This window comes from Lygodium microphyllum, chromosome 27 (assembly GCF_053477565.2).
Source record: "Lygodium microphyllum isolate KBCC chromosome 27, Lygodium_microphyllum_v1.1.10, whole genome shotgun sequence".
Lineage (NCBI taxonomy): Eukaryota > Viridiplantae > Streptophyta > Polypodiopsida > Schizaeales > Lygodiaceae > Lygodium > Lygodium microphyllum.
In genome coordinates this window covers 83,526,777-83,551,662 of record NC_141161.1, presented here as the reverse complement: position 1 = coordinate 83,551,662, position 24,886 = coordinate 83,526,777, and the positions used below count along the sequence as shown (strand labels likewise).

Genomic DNA, 24,886 nt, shown 5'->3' with positions numbered 1-24,886 from the left:
GCAACAGCATTTCCGCTGTCTCGAACCAGGGCAGCAGCTGGCACACACACTCTTTGGTAAGATAGAATCAGGAAATATCTCTCTCTATAATTTTCTGTATCATTTACCATCAACCCCTCAACATTTCTCAGCCATTTCCAGCTTGTCATCTTCAACTGCTGCTGAAACCCTAATTAACAGCAGAAATTAGTGTTTCACAGCCACCCCAAGATCTATGCCCAATTATTGAAGATGCAAGAACACTGTATAACAACTGAAGGCATTAATTTGCAACTGATCCAAGGGGATTCCCTTTCTCAAATTATTGCAGCATGCATGCAAAAGATTGAAGACCCAAATTAAGCCCTAACTGTTCTACAATGAACGGGCAACTTAAGCACAAGAAGTACGGGTCATTTATGACAACCATTTATAGCAATACAAGATTTAAAAAATATCTCAAGGGGCACTAGTTGTTGGGGCCAATTGGGTGTTTGTTGTCCAAGATTGAGTGGTGAAATGTGCATTTCCAAGCATAGTTGCCTGAAACGTCGTTTCATCGGTCCAAAACTAAAGGGTGAAATAGACCAAAACATTTTGGTCCCGAAATGTGTTGAAGGACAGCCATATCAAGCCAACCTGGATAAAGTCATGTTTCGGGCCGCGTATTCACTTTCCAGGCTGTGGTGCTGTTTCCATGTGTTGTCATCAGCTCTTCAACCTCTTTTACCTCCTACTGCAGATCTATTGTTGTCTACAGCCCCAACACTCTAAATCCCTGCTCCTTTAGCTCCCTAATCTTTTTTCTTCTTTTCCCTCAGATTTGAAGCTGCCTACCTCTGTTTCTAGCAAGCTCCTCTCTTCATCCTTCAATGTCCATACTCATTAGAGCTGGTTTTTCGCCCCTTTGCCACTAGTTTTCTCTATTTCCACCAAGTTATAGCCATTTGAAGGACACTATTTGGAGCCACACGTACATCATCAGCAACTATGGAAGCAACGGTAACTATGCTCGTAAAAACTCTTCTGATGTTACATATATACTCTATACGATTGAGAAAATTAAGTGTTTTTGATGCAAAGGTTCAATTTACAAATGGTATTACCCCTTCATATGTGTCTAATATTAAAATATTTGACTGGGCCTTGCATTTAAACAATGTCTTGCTCAATCATTCTTCCATCACGATCATTTTCCACCATATCTTAGATTAATGCATGACCCAAGTTGCATTGGCTTTGGTGATCAGCCGACGATAATCCTTAACCATGAAATAGTACATCTCGTTAGCTGAAGCCTTCTGAACGTTATGGCAGCCAGCAAGATCCCCCACTAGTAGTGATGGTCCCTTAGATAATCAGAAGTAAGCCCTCAATGCCACATAAGATAGTCAAGGCAAAGATGGGAGCACGACCTATCGTGACTGAGGCCCTTCTCCAAACCGTGATCTTTATGCACGCACTTTGGAGCCTCCCAAGATAGAGATACTCTAGACTTTGTCTAGAGTTATCTAGGTAGCTAACAATACAAGGTGACACCAAGTTCCAGTTTGCTCAAACAAGCACATTGTTGTCGCTACATGGGCTACATATGGATCACCTTCCACCCCTAGAGTATAGCTTGGATTCCCCTTTCTTAGAGGTGAGTGGAGAGGAGCTCAATAGCATCAATAGAATGGAAATTATTCAGCTACTGTAACCAACCTTCCTCCTCGGATAGGGTGGTAAATAACCTGATTAAGCACTATTTACAACAATTAACAAATTCACAAAACTGAGATGCACACTTTACCATATAATCTTGGACATTGAACACCCGGTTGGCCCCAAAACTGGCGCCCCTTTCGGTATTTATTTAACTTAATTGAAGAAGAAGTTGATGTACAATGGGATTCTCCCAATCCCTTTCGGTCTTCCAACTCCCCTTGCTATCCAAAATGACCACAAGTCTTCAATCTGATTTGCCCCTTAATTCGGGCAATCAATTGGCCTTCACCTGCTTTGATGGAGATGGAAAATGCCCCAAATTCAATGATTTGCCAGTCCCTCCACTTGAATAGCCTAAAAACAACTTCAACCCTGTCGAATCCAAGTCTTGGAGCTTTCAATTTTTGGCACGCTTCCCGAGGCTGCTGCAAAACCCTAGTTTTTATTGTAAATTAGGGTTTACATGAGAAAAATCTGAAATTTCTCAACCTGTAACGATCTCAATGCTGTAACCTTCACAACAAGGCTGTAGAAAGGTTGGGAGATAAGAGAAAATGTTGAAGAGAGAGAAAATTCAGAATTTCTTCACAAAGAACTGAAGAAAATTTGTCATTTATTGCTGGTGCCCTGTCTCAACAGCCTGTAGATACAAAGAACTAAAGAAAATCAGTCATTTACTATGGTTGCCCTATCTCCACAGCCTGTAGATGCTATCATCTATTGTTGATTGTTCTTCTCTTGCCTCTAGCTGCCACAGAAGGTCCTCCAATGGCTGCAAATCAAACCAGCAACATCTCCTCTCTCTCTCTTGCAGACTGAATCCACTAAAAATTCCTCTCCAGTCTCTAAAGACGTTCTTCAGTCTTGCATGGGGATTTTTTACAAGTGGCAACCTTTCCAAATGGTTTTTCCAGTATTATCCATAATTAAATATTAATTTTTTATCCTTAGATATTGAAAATTAATCTAATAATCTATGGCGTGTGTCACTCCATCCATTTGCTATCAATGTCACTCCATTTCTTGCCCATTGATTGCGAATATTTGATGTTGCAATCTCTATGGCTGCTTTCTCCTTCTAAAGCAATGTAGTCCTAATAGTTTCTGATGAAGGGGGCTTATATGTGGATCCATACTCTGCAATCTTTGTCACTATATTTAAAAAATAAGGTGACCTGGCTGATTTGAATGCAATATGGTCATGGTAAAAAAAGCATGCCACTGCTGCATCTATTTCCTCTTTTTTCTTTGGTTCCCATGAAGTGTGCAATGAAATCCGTCTAACGCCATGACCTGCTACCACGGATGGCCCACGAGAAGGTTGCATAGCCACTAATCCTCGTGGTCTTGTACATAAAGCACCATGCCCTGCTGGCCTTGGAGTCCATGTTGTTGGATCCATTGCTATTTTTGGAGTCCTCCTGGCATGTGAATTCCCCATAGAAGTGGCTATGCGGTCAAGTAACTCCTATCTTTTTTCAATTGATACATTGGTGCAAAAATGCACCTCTTTCCCCTCCTCGTGTAGAAGATGGGCTCTCACTTTATCAGCCTCACTAGTGCGAGCATAAGAGCAAAGTTTGCATTTCCATGGGCGCGCCCCTCCACCTCTCAATGGCACCCCTGCATCTACCTCATCCCACCATGACTAAGTAGTGCTTCGACTTCGTCCAGTTGTTGACGAAGTACCTACTGACGATGATGAAGATCCCATAGATATCAATGCTGCCATCTATATAAAAGTGACAAATAATCAGTAAAGTTCAATGAAATTGGAAACATTTGCAGCCAAAATTTCAACATGCATATGTTGAATGTTTGCTAAAAATGCCAGAACTTTGGTGCTACTTCAGCCTGCATTGCTTTTAATGAAAATGCCACAAATATGGGGCATTCTAGCCTTCATTCCCTTGCTGAAAATGCCCCAAAATTTGGCGTATTTTCAGCTCCCAAATTTGGGGCAATGACTGATTCAAAATGCCACAAATTTGGGGCATTCCAACCTCAATTTCCTTGCTGAAAATGCCCCAAAATTTGGCGCATTTTCAGCTCACAAATTTGGAGCAATGACTGATTTAAAATGCCCCAAATTTGGGGGCTCTTTTAGATCCCGGATGATGGATCCCAATGCCCCAAATTTGGGGACATTGCAGCCAAATTTAGGTCCCGAATTCCAATCCTTGAGAAAAGCCCAAATTTTGGGGCAACTACCAACAACTGAAGTCTCATCCAAAGTGCCCAAAATTTGGGGGAGAATCAAGATAATGATCCTCGAAACCTCACCTGATCGCGGGCAGGAGCCAAGCCAGGCAAGAGAGACGTGCTAGGCAGGCGGGAGAGGTAGGCGGGTCCTGGGAGCACGTGGGAGTAGGCAGTCGGGGCAAGGGAGAGCAGGCGGGAGCAACGAGAGCAGCGAGGCAGGAGTAGCGGGAGCAACGAGACGGGAGAGGGGAGCAGCGAGCAAGGAAGTGTACAAGGCGGGAGAGCGATAGAGGTGGAACAGTCGGGGGGCAACGAGGGCAATGGGGAACGGAGTCACACCGGCTGAAACAGATTGCAAATTTCCTTTTTAAAAAATCCACTGCTGGAACGGCCGTTCCAAACAAGGAACGGTCATGGAACGACTACGGAATGGCCCGAAATGGCAGGGAATGGGTCAAGCAACGGACTGGAACATTCCGCCAACGTTTCCTGGGCTCAGACCTCTCAGAACGCATTAATTTGTTCCTATGTGCCGGAACAGGCATTCTTGTCTCTATGGGAGCATCACTAGACGAAACTAAGCTATTTCCACCGACGGATTAGACAACCATCCTTCCTCACATGATACTCCATCATCTTTTCATTGTCATCACAATCTTCGAGTGGATAGGTAAGCTTATATTGTTTTGTGATATGTTGGATATACCATCCCTACTTCCATTGTCTAGGTCATTGTTACTTAATCGGCCGCAACCCCTAAAAATAAAATAAAATAAAATAATATGGTTTCATTTGCCTTTGTAGAGCTTAGTAGGCCGTTGGGCAACTAACGAGCAACCTCTATTTGATTCTCTATCCTCTCTAACGTAACTACTTGGACTCCCTTGGTAAGATAACTATTGCCTCTGTAGTCTTGGTAGGCCACTGGGCAACCAACATACACCCTTTGTCTAATGCCTTGGTTGCTTTGGGGTGGAACACCTTGGGGTAAACATTGCCGTCCTTTCCTTTTAAGGCTCTGTTTGGGGCCTAAGAGGGAGTATTGACCTAAAACACGCTTTACAACTAATTAGCTTTTTAAACAGCCCCAAAATACGCCTAATTAATGAGACACGTAAATTTCTTGCGCAATTCAAGAGAGTTTTAGTGGTCCCCCAAACCCTAATTTTTGAGGCACCCTTCAACATCTATAAATAAACAAGCTGCCCACCATTCAAGCTCATCCTTTTGTGCAAGTTTCTCACTCTACCTTGCAGATTTCAGCCATCAACCACCTACCATCTACTGTCCAACATCACCAACTGCAGCATATAACTATCCAATCCTAGGCGACCTGTTTTCAACCATCGCCTTGCTGTTTGGAGGTCTCCATCTGCTAGGTTTTACGTTTTTCATTTTGCATTTAGGGTTTGAGTTTTTCTTGTCTCTGCCCGAGTCTTTGTGTTTTAGTCTTGATCGTACATGTTGTGTTTCCTTAGTGCAAACCCTAGCATATCCTCATACATCTATGATCCATTATTGACTTACGTCAAAGTTAGTCTTTGGACAAGCTATCCTACGGTTCAAACATGAAACATTATGACTGGTATATATCACATAAAGAAAAGTGAAATAAACATACAAATAGCCCATGTATAATATGGACTAAGTCAAGCTACAACATCATGATTCTCATTCCAAAACAAATGAATAAAATATCAAAATCCATAATGAATCATAATATATCATAAATAGCTCATAAATGAGACTAAAGTCATATAATAATCCACTCTCAAGACAAGAATAGATAGTAGATTGATAGAGTTCAATAACTAAACAAAATCTCAAAAAGTTGAGCCTTTCAATCTCCCATTCAAAATCTTAAGCCCCCATGAGCCATTCCTCATCCTCATCCTCATGTTTAACGTTGCCCAACAATTTTTGTCCAAAAAGTGATATTTTTTGGTTCATAACCCCACACCACCTTTTTAAAAAAACAATTTTTATTCTCATAAATGTTTTTTACTTCAAGAAACATTTCATAAGCTTTGAACTCAAAGAAACACGTTTCAGAGCGAGTGCTCTATTTTAGGTTGGTGAGATATCTATAAAATCAATGATGACAATGGACATGGAATGATTGATTGACACTCTAGGTTTTCACAGTAAATCCATTTTTTTGCTTTGCTGCAAGCATACTATAGAAAAATAAACTTGCATCCCAAATCAAAATAGGAATGTGACAATACTCTAACACTGCATCCATAGCAGCAAATCTCTAATATAATCTGGACACATGCACATGCTTAGAATACCCTCTTATAAAATCTAATATAATCTGACTACACATATACTATACATGTATTTGGTCATGCTTAGAATGGTGGCCATTGATAGTTTTGATTTTAGGATAATGAATTGCTAGGTTGTGTTACTATACCACAGTCAATAGTACATTTTGTGCACAAGAACTATTCACATACTTGTAATCTTGTATATTGATACACACACGCGTGTCCACACACATACGCACGCATGCATGCACACACACATACACACACACAATACATACATAGATACATGCACTACATATATACATACATCCCACATATGTACTTTACACACATATACATGCATGTATGGATACATACAAACATATATACATACATACACATACAAGTAAGATCATACCTAATTTTTGGCTTGGTTGATAAGATTTATCGCTACATGCCACTATTAGCACCGCTTTTTAATCAAGTTCATTATCATATCTACATTCTTGGTCATTACAAGAAGACTTTTGGCAACAATATTCATATTAGCTATTTGGATGAGTCATGCATCTAGACACATGGTTGCATGGGGCATGGGACATAGAGATCTATTGCCATGGGATTTGTGCACATCAAGCATCCCACAGCATCGATGTCTTGCTACGGTGGGTCATCATTACGAGACTACCTATAGGAAATAAACTATTTATTAATGCATTCCATGAGGTAACCGCATTACCTCCTCCCAAATAAGTAGCAGGTATTATCATAAAGAAAACTTCAACAATCAGCAAAGGTGAATGCTCTGCTTTCTAATTGGGATGCTCTTCAAAGTTCCATATACATCAATAAGATAAGAGCAGTTTCCATGTGATATCCCATTAAGAAGAAAGTATACGTCAGCATCATCTTGGATAACGATCATTCTCAAAAAGCCTATATCAGGGCCCTGTACAAAAGTTACAGATAGACATGGATAATGGGGTAGTTCACATATTCAATACATTTAACTTATTCCTATAACTGACTTTCAATGTCTCAGAGAACAAGTTCCTTTTGATCATATGATGCATATCGCTCATTATTATGCAGAAACATGCTGATTCTCAACAAATAGAGCCTATATCAGGGCCCTGTACATAAGTCACAGATAGACATGGATAATGGGGTAGTTCATATATTCAATACATTTAACTTATTCCAAAAACTGACTATCAATGTCTCAGAACAAAATCCTTTCCAAATTACATGTCATGAACAATGATACATATCGCTCATTAGTATGCAGAAACATGCTGATTCTCAACAACTAGATGAATCTATTAAATCCACTCTATACCCTCTGTGCATCATAATCAAATAACGAATTTTCCAGTACCTGAACAGATAGCCTTCGAGAATTCTCCTCAACAGTACGGACACGGTCAGCATTTTCTCGCAAGCGCTGCTGGTATTCTGTAATCATCTGTGAGAACTCCACATTCCTACCAAGAGCTGCATCCATTTCTTTCCTCTAGACAGGAAGGAACTAATAATATTAGTCAATCAAGCCAATGAGCTTCCATTTTACTTAAGATCCAATACAAGCAAGCTCAACCTGATGTTCAGAATCTTTTATTACTCTTTGCAACTGCTCTCTAGCAAATGCAGCTTCCACAATCAGACGATCTCTCTCAGATCGTGCACCTGTGACCTCTTTCCTGAAGCAATGCCATTACTTAAACTTCTAAACAGATATAACATGGTTACTGATACAGAACATTATCATGATTTACATGTAACTTTCTCCAAATTAATTATCTCCTTTGCACTTATGAAACAGAAATCCTACCCACATAATAAGAGCCAAACGCTTATACATTTAACTTGACTCAACCCTTACAGAGTATCAAAGGATGTGCCATAAAACCCATTATCATGTCCCATTAGCAAGATACAACAACAAGCAGATGAGATACAGATACTAAGTTCGTTTCCAGATATGCCTACAAGAATAAGCATGAAATTATCAGTTTGACCCTGCTTTCTCACATTATCATATCCACACCCTTGTACTCTGTGTATGAACATCCACACCCTTTACTGCTATTCGAAAAAAACTTACCACCAACAATTGTTTAACAAAGCAGAGACATGGGAGAAGTGAAAATATGCCGGTCTACAGGTATCACATGAAGTTTAAAAATATCGGTCTAAGAAGAGGAAGAAGGAAGGGAAGCGGAGCTTTCCTTTTTGTTGTTTTTGTTATGGTGCTTGTTTCGTGGTATTTTTTCAGATTCCTAAGATATCAATTGGTGCCAAAGGCAAATTTTGTAACAAGTTATAGTTGCCCTAGAACATTTTATTAGGCATCAGTGTTAGTGGTGACACTAGGGGATTAAAGAGTGCATTTCAGTTTATGCCTTTATTCACTTGCTATAATTATTGATTAATTAAGTTATTACCACACTCTCAAAGGAGGAAAAGGGGATGAAGCTCAACAAAGAAAGAAGGTGCTATGTGAGTACCAAACTATCCAAGTCTCCAACTTTGCCAAAACTGGTGGCTCTCTACAACATTTGTAGAAAACTAAAATGCAAATCAAGCATACACATCTACATCAGAGCTAACAAGTACCTACAAAATGCAAATCAAGCATACATATCTACATGAGAGCTAACAAGTACCTACAAAATGCAAATCAAGCATACATATCTACATGAGAGCTAACAAGCATAACCTTCAAAAGACCTTAGGTCACGCATACACATTAACTTTAATCAAGATGCTTTAAGTGAAATCATGAAGAGAAATCCTACTACCAATAGATAGGCAAGCTTAAGATGTAAGATGGTTAGAGTAGAAATGTGTAGCAGATCAAGAGAAAACAAGCTTGACCTAACCTTGCAGGATATCCAAATAGTGGCACATAGGAACGGGAATGACATCTCTTCCAGTGTCATACATACTTGAACCATAGTTAGGTGAAATGAGCCCAAACTAGGCCTCAATTGTCAAAACGAGAGGAGAAAAGGTTGAAACGTGTTTTGGTAGATGAAACATTTCTGATCAAATGTTTTAGTGCCATGTAGCATTTCAAGAAAGTCCCGAAATGTTTTAGGCTGCGTTTTGGGTCAAAAAATCCCAAGGTATAACATTTGTTGCAAAATCTTTTTAAAATGGTATTAGATGGCTTAAAAACATTTTCTTAAAAAACATTTCTTTAAAAGCCTTTTTAACAAACCGTTTCATTACCTTAAATGAACCATAACATTTGGTTATTCTCTACGTTGAAGAAAGTAATAATTGCCTCCAGTCCATTGCGCCACACAGACTACCACTGTGCCATGCCCATGACCTATCCCACGAATACCTAGCTCTCACACAAATCATAATCTCTCACTCAACCAAAATAATTGCTCAAGGAATTTTTCGACAAAGAATCAAATCTCTCTCTCAATGATGTGGTAGGAAAACAACAATCACCAGGCTCTCTCTCTCCTCCTATTTCTTTCTCACCCAAGTCGCACCTACAACACAGCTGGTAGCAGAAAATCACTTCTAAAATCTATTAAGTTGCAATAAACCACTACCCTCAAGGAATTTGTCAACAAAGAATAGAAACTCTCTCTCAATGATATGGTAGAAAAAGAAAAATACTGGCTCTCTCTCTCTCTCTCTCTCTCTCTCTCTCTCTCTCTCTCTCTCTCAAGTCGCACCTACCACACAGCTGTAGAAAAAAATCATTTCTAAAATCTATTCAGTTGCAATAAACAACTACAGCAGTGAGTCAACCTATAAATCTCTCACATGGCACCTTAGACCTACCACACGAGCTGCAAAAGAGAATCTCTCTCTCTCTTTTTTTTTTTCGTAAAACTCTCTCTCTCTCTCTCTCTCTCTCTCTCTCTCTCTCTCTCTCTCAAAAGAAAGGTAAAAATATTTTGGGAAAAAATATAAAATTCAACATTTACCATGAATCTTATCCTAATCCTATAAATATGTGCACGTAGCATCCGTCCAACTCACAAAGCCTTTCAGTAAGCCACTTCGCTTCAGCAGTCAGCTTAAATCCCAGCCACACTTGTGCTATGCAAATCAGACAGGAAACTCCAAAAAACTTCAGCCACACTTGTGCTATGCAAAATCAGATTCACATATTGGATGCTTTGAGAGAGTGCTTTCAGAATCGATGAGACATCTTTAAAAGCATTTTTCTATGCGCTATTGACTGCCAAGCCTTCTCAATCAAGGCTCAAGTGTCAATGAAGAGCACCCGAATCTAATAGCATGTAAAAACGTACTAGGGAAAACAAACAGAAACAAAAATTAAACAATGCATGATAAATAGAATTTGATGAATGCTCGATGAAGAAAGAGTTTCTATAGAAATGAAACATGACACAATGGAGCCTCAAACCTTTGCGCATCAAGGATCGAGGCAAAGGTAAGCTAAGAGAGGTGTCAAAAACATCAAGAACAGCTTTGAAAGTGTGTCTTACCAAGATGGCGTTGAGCTAAAAATTCATTACATTGATTAGCTCTTTAAAACAGCCCCAAAATAGTAAATTACCAAAAGTTTCATTAAATAGGGAGTGGTTCTAGAGACTTTCTATGTCCCACATGCAAAACCCTAATTTGAGAGGATCCTTCTACATCTAGAAATAGACATTCTGCCCACTATTCAGGCCCATCCTTGTGTGCAAGTTTCTCACTCCCACGTGCAAACTTTAACCATCAGCCATCTTCCACTAGCTGTCCAAGCCCCAGTCACTACTACCACATGGTGTACATTGTTGCCTGGCCTCCCACTGTTGCATGTGATCAGCTGCCATCACCTTCATCAAGTTGTTTTTGTGTTTTGAGTACCTTTCTGCATCAATCTCCGCGGACCGGTGGTTACTACACTCGCGATCTGTCTCCAATGGACGATACACATCGACACCACCCTCAGCCTTCTCACTCCCACAAAAGCCACTCGCTGTTGGAGAGCTCTACCCTTGAGCATCTTGTACATTCTTTCCTTCATTTACAGCATCCATTCATTCACTTCAGAGTTCTCTCTCTTCTCTGTTTGTGTTTGTGTGTTTTAAGCTTTGCATTTTGGTTTTAGGGCTTGAGTTTTGCACATCATTCCCTGAGTCTTTGTGTTTTCAGTCATGGTCGTACTTTCTATGTTTCCTAGTGCGAATCCACACATATCTTCACAGATGAATCCCAAAATGCACTAGAAATCGTCTATCATGAATGATGATATCGATAGCATTAAAGGGAAACACGAAGACACAAAGGACAAGGTTGTAGCCTACAGAAGTATGATATCATAAGCTAGAGAGAAAATTTTGCACGTAAGTATGATATCATAAGCTAGAGAGAAAAGTTTGCACGTTTTTTTCAAAAGTGTTGCTTGCTGTAATTCATGCTCTTTCTACTCGGAAACATTGTCTGCCTAGCATTGATTTTGTAGTGCACATAATTCATCAAACTCTACAAATCTTCTTACTCCGACAGTTGTCTAAGAAGCATATGCGGCAAGCCGACTTTTTATTGACACTCCACTTTCAAGTTGTTTGTGGCACAATGACAAGTACCAAGGAACAGGGATGTGACAAGAACACAAACCGGGATGGCATTTAAAAACTACCAAATTTTGACCTAAAATTCAAAAGTATATGTGGTCATAGAACTGGCTGAGATGAGAGTAGTCAAACTATAGAGATCATGGGGTTGACACTGATGCTACGGGTTAACCATGGACAAGTGATCTTGAGAAATCATGGACAATCGTGGGGTGAGAAGAAAGGCTAGGCCAAGCTACAAACAAAATTGACAACCTCAAATGACTATGGGGAGAAATTCACACAAAAGATAAGATCTTTGAGATTGACTAATATTATCGATAGAAGTGAAATTACCTCTTCAAAGACTCAAGTGAAATAAAAAGTAGCTAAGAGTCACCACAAAGCTTAAGAGAGAGTGATTGGGTTTGTTACACTTTGAGAAGGCTAGACTAAGAAAAATAAAAGGTAAAGAGCATATTTGTCCTAAACTCAACATGAGCGTATTATGAAAATCTAGTGTTATGGATTATCAATGAGGTTGCTTACACGTCCAAGCAACCTAATCATTGGGAAATTCATAATGCTTTTCATGTGAGTCTTCTCGGCCTTTCCGTCATGATGTATTGGAGGATATCACTTGATGCAACGCAGCTAGAGATTGAGGAAATCAACGAGATCTTGGTTCCCGAACTGATCTTGGCATTTCAAAAAAGCAAGTTCAAGGTTAGAAATTTACTGTCGCTATTCAGTGAAGCTTGAAAACTATCCACAACTTGGTGCCAAATGGATGGAGAAAAATGACTTGTCAAAATCACCTTACTTATACCTTTGCCTTGATGCTTTCATTTAGAGTGGACTTTGATCAAAGCTCAAACAAATTCAGCAAATCACAAATCTGGAGTATTGTCTGAAGCTCAAGAGAGAGGTTGTGAATATACTTCCTAATACACACATACTCAAATATCTAGAGGTTACTTGGAGATCTTTCAAATTTCGTACATGTGTTGTATGCTGACAGTTTTTTAATTTTGAGACTTTTATGATCAATGTGGTAGAACATTGTCTTACTTCAATTATGTTTTTAATTTGCCTTAAAATATGAAAAAGGAACTTTTACCAAGTTGCTTTCACTCTATTATTGAGTTACACAGCTTTCCACAGTTCCTTTGGTTCCAACTTTTAGCCGAAGACCTGTTAATACCTTCTAGTAGCCACTTATCATGCTCCAAGGCACCGGGCTCAAGAACTCAGGGTCCAAGATTTCACATTTTTAATAAAAAAAATTTACATGTCACGAGAAATTTAAGTTCTTTCACATTTGGGTTCACATTGTCCTCTTGAAAACTTAGCAATCTAGCCTGATTGCATTGAGATAGAATCCGGTAAGACCCCAAATAGCGAATAGGACTGAACAATCAAGTGCTCTCACTTTATATATTGCCAACACACTCAAAATATTGATGCGTAATTGTTAAAATTTAAGTTCTTTCACATTTGGGCACATCCTCTCCTCTTGAAAACATAGCAATCTACCCCAATTGCATTGAGATAGAATCCAATAAAACACCAAATAGCAAATACATGGGACTGAATTCCCAAGTTCTCTGGCTACATGTACTGTCAACGAGCAATTGTCAAAATGAGTTTAAGCATTCCCTTCACCATTTAATGCATTAAGCAAGCAGGGACTTCCACATTATATGCAGCTTGTTGGAACCTTATGAAGCTATTTCCCACCTCTTGCTGCCTCATTCTCAACAGTCACAAGTTGAGACAGCATATTTCGAGTGGAGACAGCAGCCTCCTCCAGTGATGGGAATCCAACGGGCAGCTCCAAATCTCCTGGGCATCTCTCTCTTTCTCAAAGATATCAAGCCACATGCTCTTTCTGGACACTTTTGTCACAAAAAAGAGTACTTCTCACAGTTCTCTCATGGGAAAGCTCACCATTTGTGCAACCAGCTGTGTGGGTGTGTGTTTTCCTGTTGCAGGACAGCTTTAATTGGAGATTGCTTAATGTATTCACACCACATTGCCAGCTGTGTTTTCTGGGATTTTGCAGGCTGATGTCTACAGGTGGACTTGGTCTGAAGTCGGTAGGAGTAGACCACTGGAAGTCTCTTGACTCCAGAATACACTGCAAATCCATCCTATTGTAACTACTTTGGAGCTTTCTTCTATAATCTAGACCAATTCTGTAAGGAGCTACATGCATTGGGGCGAAGACATCAGAAGTAGAGCAAGAGCACTCTAGCTCCAATTGAGCCTGTTTTAAGTTCCTGAATTTACTGTTTTCCTAGATTAATAGTTTGCATTACTGTGGTTTACTTCCCTTTGCCTGTCCTCCAAGATCTAATTTCAATAGGCCTCTTGCCATATGCAACTTCAAAGCTAAAGCTCAACATTATCCAATCGTGTATGTATCATTGCATGGTTTGATTTATTGCTACATCTCTTCAAGTGCTGGAATATATGGTTCTAATCGCATTATATATTTCCAACCATAAAGTGTATGTGTGTCCAATTGTCCTCACCTTTTTTCATGCTATCGTCACAGTAGTTGGTGGCAGCCTTTGTTGGTCCAAACTCCTATGGTCAACAAGGGAAACAAACTTGCGATACCACACATGCATGCATCTCTTACAGCCTATAACACATGGTCTATGCTATAAGTGAACAATGTAAACAAACATTGGAGACTACATCTCAATGACTGTTCAGTTAATTGGATAAACAAGAAGCATTCTTGGTATCAGTTGTAAGAATTTAAGGAAGAATTTAGGCAAATGTTGCTAATAGAAACAAATTACGCATTCAAAATACAAAATAGTGAGGTCATTCGAATCAAGATGTCGATTTATATATTTGTAATTTGCTTACTGAGAAATAAGGTTATAATTTCTTCCTTTGTCATATGAATTCTATTCATGCTAATTCAAGAATTATGTGAGGGTTGGACTTCCACATTTCACATTTTCATCTCGCACCTCCTTTTGACTCACCAAACAAGAGGGTACAAAAACAGAAGTTTTCACAGGTTCTGGCAGCCATGCAAACAAAACAAATGAAACCAGTTCAGTCTATAAACTGTGAGTCCTACTTTGATTTGGTAAGCTCTTCCTCAAGAACGGCCAGTCGCTCAGATGCTTCCTTGCGGACCGTTTCTATATCACCCTGTAAGTCAAATTATTGATGCCTTAATTCAATGTAGCAAATTAAGGACACTTACCATTCAATCATACAGTATACTACCTGAGATTTAGCAATTACATTGCGCAAATCCTCTCCACTAGCTTCTGCAGCAATAAGGCAGTTCTAATCAATCCCCAAGTCTAAAATGCTACTGCTGCTTTGTCACTTACAACCACACAAAATAGACTTCAGTAAACAGTAAAATGGGTGCATGGGTGGGGGATCTACGATTACCAGCTATCGCTGGTCCATTATTTAACTGGAATAGACCTCGAGCCTTGATCTCCTCTGCATAAAGTCGTTTGTACATACCAACCTGCATGAAAACAGATATAACTATTTGAATAGCCTTAAATATCATCAACACGCTGAGAATATGACCTAAAGCTGCAAGAAGTTTATCAATCTTACATGATAGAAGAAAGCAAAAGTTTTACAAACACAAGAATGAGGAGAGAGATGTAAAGATCTTACCATCCCTTGAAGTGATGTTATGAGCTCAGTCTGTTCCTCAGACTTTTTTAGAATTGCAGAAACTTTTTGAGCAGCCTCTTCCACTCGCTTTTTAAGTTCTGAATCAAATGCAGCCTGCCACAGATGACACTTGATTTGTTAGATGTTAATACACTTGTAGCCTATACCACTCACAAACTTCCAATTACCAGCTTACCTTTAGCTCCTTCTCACACTCCTCATTTTGACGACTAAGAGACCTGACAAGGGTACGAAGTTGACTGTTTTGCTCAACTAATCCTCGAATATCCTTAAAGGTAAGCTGCATACAGTCAGATGTGGTAAATTATTGGGATTCTTCCTGATCAGATCAGACCTGTAAATAAATATGCACAACTTACAAGATGATCCGATATAACAGCATCTGAAGCTGTAGGCTCTGAAGATAACTCAGCACTAGTAGTTGCAACCTTGCATGAAGTAGTTCCCTCAGCTATAAACCCTTCTTTGACATCTGCACATTCCTTTAGAAGTACAGCAACCTGTGGGCAATAAAAGGTAAGAGTGTATCATATGCATTTGATTAAGTCTGATGATCACGGTACATGGATATAAGGCTTCTATGTAATGATCGGTCTGATTACACAAACAGCCTCTCTTTCCCCCTCCCCCCGGGCCCCCTTCCTGCTCATAGTTGTCTCCATACTTACTATGATACAATCCGTACAGTACATATTAGTACTTTTTTGTACAAAAAAAATAGGGTGCTTTTGGCCACACCTCCCCAACCTCTTTTTTTCCAACCATTAACCCTCTCTAACCTCTTTTTTCCCAACCATTAACCCTCTCTCTCTCTCTCTCTCTCTCTCTCTCTCTCTCTCTCTCTCCCCCCAAGCCTACACATTTATGTATGATGTTTTCAGATTCCAATCCCATCTATGTACTTGTATGTTGTAGCGCATGAGGCACATACCATAGAGGATTTGGCATGTTACCCTCAAGCAATCATCTTGTATATTCTAATAGCATTGCTGTTTAAACTTTACACAATTATTCTATCATCTTTAGTCCAAAATGCCCAAGATGTTTTTTTGTCCATACTAATACCGTACCACACCTTGTAAAATCTCGAGGAACCATTTAGTACCATATTATATCGTACCATACAGTATCGTACCTTTCATACCTAACAACTATGTTCCTACTATAACGCTTACATGTGATGATGAAAGAAAAAGCCTCCCTCTATGTGTCTGTCAATGTGTCATGTGTCCACGTGTGCACATAAGTTTGCATGTGTGATCTCATGAAGTCTCTTTGATTGTACACTTAGGAGATTATGAACACTGGTTCCATAAAAACATATCCATGTAAGCCTATGTACACACACAAGACGTGGAGTAACCACTAGTGAGAGCAAATATTGATAAAGAAAAGTGCTGAAAACAAAAACGACCTGCTATAGATGCAAATGCACATAGGCTAGACAGCTAGTGGAAGAGGGTTGATGGCTAAAACCAGCAACACAAGGATAGGTTGAATGGTGAGCAGCCTATCTGTTTATAGATGTAAAAGTATACTCCCAAATTAGTTTTGCTTATGGGACACATAAACTCTCTGGGATGGCACACCATTTAAAATTCCTCGTGATTTACATGTTTTAGGGCTATTTGAAAGAGCTAATAAGCTTGTAATATATTTTTGGCTCAACAACCCTTCTCAAGCCCAAAACTAGAACCAAGAAGGGACTGGAAGAAAAGCTCAAGCCCATTTCTACCCCAAGGTATCCCACTCCAAAAGCACCCAGGGCATCAAACAAAGGGTGCACATCGCTTGCCGCATGGCTTGCAAAGACTACAAAGACAATGGTTATATTACCAAGGGAATCCAAGTGATCACCCCAAAGAGACCAAGGTATCAAAATGAAAAGGAATGCTAAGATTTACCACATCACAAAATAGACAAGCTATCCCGACCACTCAATGGCATGGATAATGAGGGAAACGGGGGAGAAGAACCACGAGTGGAAACAGCTCAAGATCCCATCAAGGGTGCTATGCACATAGTTGCACTAATATTACATATGAAAAGCTCCGACCCACATTTAGTGCAATCATCGATTGCCAAGCACCACCAAAATGTTGTCACTTGATCAGCAATGTTGTTACTGGCCCCCAAAAGGTGACTCCATGTTGTCCCCTACCTCTTCAGGTCCCCAGATGGCTATCTTCTGCAACAAATTTATGTTCTCCGATCAAAAAATTGACCAACAGCTCTCTCTCTCTCTCTCTCTCTCTCTCTCTCTCTCTCTCTCTCTCTCAAACTGTGAACTGACTGAATGGTTGAGATCCAACCCCCAAAAATGTCTTCTTAGTTTGCATGGGCATTTTTGCCAAGCGACAACCTTCTAAACCCATTTCTCAGTATTATCAAGTCATTTAAATAATTTTTAAAATAAAATAATCCTGAAATTTAATTTCAGCCCTTCTAACCCTGCTCGAAATTAAACATACCCATCCATAATTGAATTTGGTAGGCCATTTGCAACCTGAAGTGGTGCCCAATCTCCGTAGACCCTTAGACTGACATTAATTAATTAATTAATGCTAATCCCTAGTATCACCACCGACATTCATTGGCCAAACCATTGCCCTAGGGTCCAATCTGATACTAATTGACCAACAAAACCCAGTGGCCATAACTTATCACAACTTTTACCTTTGACACCCACTACATCCTTGGGATCCTTGCCCTCTTACTATGGAATATCTGCCATGTGCATCACATGTACTTAAACAACCTTGTACATTTTATAAAAAACTTAATAAAATGTTATCAACAAGATTAAAGCATCTCAAGCCTTTCTACAGCCTTACTCCGAAGATTATAACATTGAGATTACCAGAGGCTAAGAAATTTCAGATTTCTCTACTACAAAGCAATAGCCTTAATAAGCATGCTAGAAATTGAAAGCTCCAAGACCTAGATTCAACACAACTGAAGCTACTTTCAGTCAAATTCAAGTGGAGGAACCACAAATCAATGAATTTGGGGCATTTTCGATCTCCATCAAACCTAGTGAAGGCCAATGGACCGCCTAAATCAAGGGGCAAATCAGATTGAAGACTTGTTGGTCATTTCGGATAGCAAGGGGAGTTGGAATACTGAAACGGATTGGGAAAATCTCGTTGTACATCAACTTCTTCTTCAACTAAGTTAAAGAAATACTGAAAGGAGCACCAATTTTGGAGCCAACAAGGTATCCATTGTCCAAGATTATGAGTTAATTTGCATTTCTAAGTTTTGTAATAAATGTTGTTGTTGTAACTAAGTTGTAATCAAAAAATTATCACCCATCCACGAAAGAAAGGCTGGTTTGCATCGCCAAGATACCATCAAATCCTTTAAATCAGTGGGACTGTGCTAATTGATTGCAGCTTGGGACTATTGCATTAGTACTGAAATTGTTCTCTGTAGTGAATCACAGCAAGTATGTCTTCACATGGTGATATGGGATCAAGTGGAAAGGATGCATCACTCCTTGATCAATCACATGGTGAAGGGGGAAATCCAATGACTAATGTTGAGCATGGTTCTCAACATGGACAGAAAGCTGAAAATGTGAGAAATGACCCAAATGTTGGCACTTCAATGCATAAAGAGGCTAATGACTAGCAAGGGCCTAAAGAATTTAATGATAGCTTCAAGGATCGAATGCGTACAACAGCAAATCTTTTTGCTCATTTGGCGAAGGATCTCCAATTTTCCTCATTCATGAATGCCACAAGGAAGGACAACAAAGGTAAAGAGAAAAAGGCACATTATACAACTTCACGACAGCCACAAGAACCGAAGGAAATGCCTAAGCCTTCTTTGGAAGATCCCAAAATGCCTAATGAGCACAAGAAGTTGGTACTCGCGGGCCAGCAAGTGCAAATGCATGGCCAACTTGGTAGTGCCAATCCATGGGAACATGGGCTTACATGCAAGCACAGAACAACAAGGATACTTTGCTGGTGGTACCATTTGTCATGCTATGGTTGGACAGACACTGCATACGGGAACGTATGGCTCAAATCCCTATGGTATATAGCAGCCAATGCATGATTGACAACACCCAACGTATTTGGGTAATGCACGTGGAATGCTTAATCCCATGTATGGCAGCATAGGCATGATGCCTGGGCCACAAAGCGGACCATATGTATATGTATACGCACCCCCAGGGGCTCTTAGAGCTCAAGTATTTGGTGCTGGTCATGTAGGCGCATCTGATAGTGTTGGTTATCATGTAAATACAGCAAATGAACCCTATTTGCAACAGCCTATTTATGATAATTTGACTCCCATAGAACCACCAAAGGACTATGATAAAGGTGGCAAAAGTGTGAAGTTTGAGCCTTTTAGTGGTGCACAAGGTAGGCTAAAAGCACTAGTTCTTATTCAACAGTTTGATGCAACCTACTCAAGAGGCACCTTCGCAAAAGCATCTAAGATACATAAGGCAACTGCATTTTTTAAGGGAAATGCACTGCCGTGATGGTCTGCACTTCTTATTCAAGGGAAGTCACCTACTATAACCAGTCTTCCTTCCATGGATGGGTAGTAATTCCCTGATTACAGCTTAATTACAATAGCAAACAATTAATGCAAATCTGAAAATACAAATTTACCTACAAATCTTGGACAATGCACATCCGATTGGCCCCAAAATTGATGCCCCTTTCGGTATTTCTTTAGCTTTATTATTGAAGAAGTTGATTTACAATGGGATTCTCCCGATCCCCTTCGCAATCCAAACTCCCCTTGCTGTCCAGAGTGACCAGCAAGTCTTCAATCTGATTTGCCCCTTGATTCACACACTTAATTGGCCATCACCCGCTTTGATGGAGATGGAAAATGCCCCAAATTCAATTATTTGCTGGTCCCTCCACTTGAATAGGCTAAAAACAGCTTCAGTCCGATTGAATCTAAGCCTTGACGCTTCCAATTTCCTGCACGCTTCCTAAGGCTGCTGCTAAACCCTAATTTCTTCTGTAAATTAGGGTTTACAGCATAGTTTTGCACTTTCTCAATCTCCAAGGGTCCAAATGCTGAGATCTTCAGAGCAAGGCTGTGAAATGGCTGGGAGATGAGAGAGAAAGCTATATAGAGAGAAAATTCAGAGTTTTGTCGCAAAAAATGACTGAAAATCGGTCAAATGCAGCTGCTGCCCTGCCATAACAGCTTGTAGATGCAAAGAACTGAAGAAAATCAAACATTTACTGCTGCTGCCATGTCTCAACAACCTGTAAATGCTGTCACCTACGGTTGATCGGTCTTCTCCTACCCCTGGCTGCCTCAAAAGGTCCTCCAATGGCTACAAATCAAACCAATAGCATCTCCTCCCTCTCTCTTGCAAGCTAAATGTACTAAAAATGCCTCTCTCCAGTCTCTTGACGTTTTTCAATCTTGCATGGGCATTTTTTACAAGGGGCATCCTTCCCAAATGGTTTTTCCGGTATTATCCATAATTAAATATTAATTTTCAGTTTTTAAATACTGAAAATTAATCTAAAATTTATTTCGACGTCCTAAAAAATAATCTGACTAGCCAATAATTAAATTGGCTAAGCATCTTCCACTCCTAAGTGTCTCTGCGCCATCTTTGACCATCACATTGACATTACGTACCATTAAACACCACTTCTCTAATATCACCAACTAACACTTATGGCCAAATAAATGACCTAGACCAACAACTGACACTAGATACCACCAAGTACGTAAGCCGCATAACTCATAGCAACTTTTGCCTTTGACATTTCGTAATTTTCTTAGGTCCCGAGCTCGTAAATATACTCCAACCCCAATTGCACCTCACATATGCAACATTTACTTAATCATGTGATTAAAAATTAATCCACGTGTTAGGTGAGGTTTCAAAAATACATGTCCCCATGACACCTACCACTTGGGTCCACTTCAAGCAAATGTTTGCTTCAAATTGGTTGACAAGTACCTTAATTAAGTAAACATTATGACAACTTGGAATCCGTTGAATTCCAAAGATTGCAAGAACTTGGATTAGTATAATAAGAATTTTAGGCATGCATTGCTGCCAGTTACCTCTTATCACACAGGATCCCTCCATGAGCAAGTGGAGAAGTAAATTTGTGGTTTACCAAAGGGTATTCGAGATTTTTGCATTAAGTCCAGTTTTTCCAACATGTCTCAGCTTATAGCAACTGCGACTACAGCCCACATATTGTTGTGTGGAAAGAATGCAGGATTGCAAGATAGTGATGCCACATGTCACTGAGGCCAAGACTCAAAAAAAGTGTAAATCTGAAATTAAAGTTGAAAATCAGCACAGATCTAAAAATGGGACTAGAAAGAGGAACAAATTGCAAAGAAAGAGTAAAAAGCATGGATACAATTTATCAGAAGATTAAGTATGCGCTTCAAAGATCTCAAGATATACAAAAGAGAGCAACTGATTGTCATAGGTATGCTTTGAACTTTGTAGAGGGCAATTATGTATTGCTGCATTTTGGAAAGGCGCGGCTGAAAAAGATGAAGGCCAAAGAGTAATCATATCCAAAGATGTCAATGAGATACTATGGACCATTTCAACTATTGGAGAGGATCACTGATGCATGCTATAGGCTGAAATTGTCTCCACACCGGTACATGCACAATCAACATAGATCTAAAAATAGGGCTAGAAAGAGGAACAGATCGCAAAGAAAGAGTGAAAAGCATCGATACAATTTATTCAGAAGATTAAGTATGCGCTTCAAAGATCTCGAGATAGGCAAAAGAGGGCAGCTGATTGTCATAGGCATGCTTTTAACTTTGTAAAAGGCAATTATGTATTGCTGCATTTTGGAAAGGCGCGGCTGAAAAAGATGAAGGGCAAAGAGTGATCATATCCAAAGATGTCAATGAGATACTATGGACCATTTCAACTATTGGAGAGGATCACTGATGCATGCTATAGGCTGAAATTGCCTCGACACCAATCAAGAAGAGGAGTATGCAAAATACAAACTCTTAGCTAGAGCCGAAGCTTTACATGATAATAACAATCAAACTCATCAATTTTCTGCTCGTCTGCATCAAAAATATGCCTAGGAAAATTTTGTGCGCTTAAAGGATGGGCAAGGTGATATGGTGACTGATCCTGCCTCCATTATTTGGATTCCTATTGATTTTTATAAGGCCTTGTTAGGTCCACAAGAGATCCTTTCAGATGTTGTTCTCTCTGCTCGAACATACATTTGTGACCTTGTTAGTAATCCATGTGAGCTTGCTTAGGCCTTGTCATGGTGATGGGCCAGAGGATGTATCTGCTGAAATTCAGTCTAAGGTTGAAGAGCTCGATGAAATACTAGTACCAGAGCAGATTTTAGCACGCAAATAGTGGAAAATCAGCGGTAAGGTTTCTAGAAGGTACTCGATAAAGCCTCGCAATTATTCAACAATGGATACCAAATGGATGCAGAAGGATGACTTGGCAGACCATCCTCAATTGTTGCGGCTTTACCTTGATGCTTTCTAGTTAGAGCCGACTTTAGTCCGGACTCAATCAGGCTCAATAGAGCCAGGGTCCATAGTATATACTCGTGAGGGAGCTAGCACCTCTGCTCCTCAGCAATGGACAGCTCTAGATCTACTGGATCTCGGATGTATTCAACATATATTTAGAGTATTGTAGCTAATAGTATGTTTCCCAGGAGATCACTATTCAGTGAACTCGTCACTATGTTTGGTATGCAAGTGGATATGGTTTTCACTGCAGCTCTAAAATTGTACATTTGCATTGATTAATGCTCATCGTGGACTTATTAACAAATGCTGGTTTTGAGTATATGATCATTAATATTAAGTGGTATTCGGCTGGTTTTGTGTACAGCAGCATTTATAATCATGCTATTGATGTTAAAGCCATGGTTTATGCTTGGTTTGTGCTATACTATGGTTTGGTTTTGCTAGATGAGTTGAGCTCATGAGAAATAGACATGTCACGTGATAATCTAGCAATGTTTGTGAGATTCTTTGCAAGTCTTATGTTATGTTATGTTGGCAACAATGTGCAATGTTGTGTTAACTCTGATCTCTTGTGGAAATTCCAATCCAGTATTTTGCTTTCGATGCATCTGGCAGTGCAATCGAGAACGACAGCAAGCATTTTAAGGGGGGAGGGCTATCATGTGGACATCTACTTTTGAAACCTCACTTAACATGTGGATTAATATTTAATCACATGGTTAAGTAAATGTTGCACATGTGAAGTGTAACTGGAGTTCGAATAACTGGAGTTCGAATAACTGGAGTTCGAATAAATGGTACTTGGTGGTATCTAGTGTCAATTGTTGGCCTATGTCATTCATTTGGCCATAAGTGTCAATTGATAACACTAGAGCAGTAGTCTTTAATGGTACCTAACGCCAATCTGATGGTCAAAGATCGCGCAGAGACACTTGGGAATGGAAGTTGCCTAGCCAACTCAATTATTAACCAATAAGATTATTTTTCTAGGCACCAAAATAATTATTAGATTAATTTTTAGTATTTAAACACTAATAATTAATATTTATTTATTGATAATGCTGAGGAAACCATATGAGAAGGCTGCTACTTGTCAGAAATACCCATGCAAGACTAAACATCTTTAGAGATTGAAGAGAGGCATTTTAGTGCATTTAGCCTACAAGAGAGAGAGAGAGAGAGAGAGAGAGAGGAGATTCTGTTGGTCTAATCTACAACCATTTGACGACCTTCTGAGGAAGCCAAGAACACGAGAAGACTCGCAAATAATACAACTTAAGGCTTGCCTCATACACATGTGCTGGTGTGACCAAAGTGTCAAAGAGCCAGAGCTTCATTCTTGAGGCTCCTAAAACTATATGTGTGTGCACTAGCTCTCCATCAATCCTACAGTCCGATAGTCTCGTGTCAAGCTATTCTCTATTGCTTTTCTCAAAAAGAATCTCTGGACGACCTCCACTATCTCCTCTCCAAATATAAAATGGAGTACTAATTGATGAGTCCATTGGGAAGAGGTGTTAAACACCATAATCTTGTCTTTCCCGAGCATCACTATGAGATCCCTCGATAGAAGGCCGATTATGCACCTAGATGGTGCTGCAATCCCTCCACTGGCACTGCAAATGGTCAACCATGATTGTCTTATAGTTCATAGGAACCATGGGGTCTCCAACTTTCAAGATTGTTACTATAGTATTAGCTGACCAACTAGTAGGAAAGCCTTCACACAAGGCGCTATTGAATAGGGGGACTAGTAGGGGTGCTAGGATATCTCTAGCATGTGATAGGTGCTCTCCTACTAGTCCATCATGGTCACAAGCCAAGTCGTCTCCGATTCTATCAAAGGCATTGCAACCCCTCGCTATGGTGAAGAAGATGGAAGATATATGTTTGTCCTCTGGTGGTCGAGGTGATGGGGGCTACCCATATACCTAACATAGTAAGATAGCAAATGCCTGCCATCTATCTGGAGAGGTGATGGGTATGTGGGCTCGAGACTCCAAGAATACCTTTCACATCTCCTTCCTA

General features: G+C 39.8%; 1 protein-coding gene across 4 annotated transcripts in view; it reads right to left on the bottom strand.

The window, feature by feature from the left end:
* The window catches only part of NUA (nuclear pore anchor), a 101,228-nt gene that overhangs the window by 30,566 nt on the left and 45,776 nt on the right, over positions 1 to 24,886 (bottom strand). For 3 of the 4 annotated variants that reach the window (XM_087669327.1, XM_087669329.1, XM_087669331.1), the window contains 8 exons: positions 15,727 to 15,867; positions 15,543 to 15,647; positions 15,347 to 15,460; positions 15,107 to 15,188; positions 14,933 to 14,976; positions 14,781 to 14,854; positions 7,738 to 7,840; positions 7,519 to 7,653 (listed from right to left, as the gene is read on the bottom strand). In XM_087669327.1, the coding sequence (XP_087525453.1) occupies positions 7,519 to 7,653; positions 7,738 to 7,840; positions 14,781 to 14,854; positions 14,933 to 14,976; positions 15,107 to 15,188; positions 15,347 to 15,460; positions 15,543 to 15,647; positions 15,727 to 15,867 (798 nt within the window). The remainder of the gene's footprint in view (positions 1 to 7,518; positions 7,654 to 7,737; positions 7,841 to 14,780; positions 14,855 to 14,932; positions 14,977 to 15,106; positions 15,189 to 15,346; positions 15,461 to 15,542; positions 15,648 to 15,726; positions 15,868 to 24,886) is intronic. The other variant, XM_087669328.1, reaches the window with a different exon arrangement.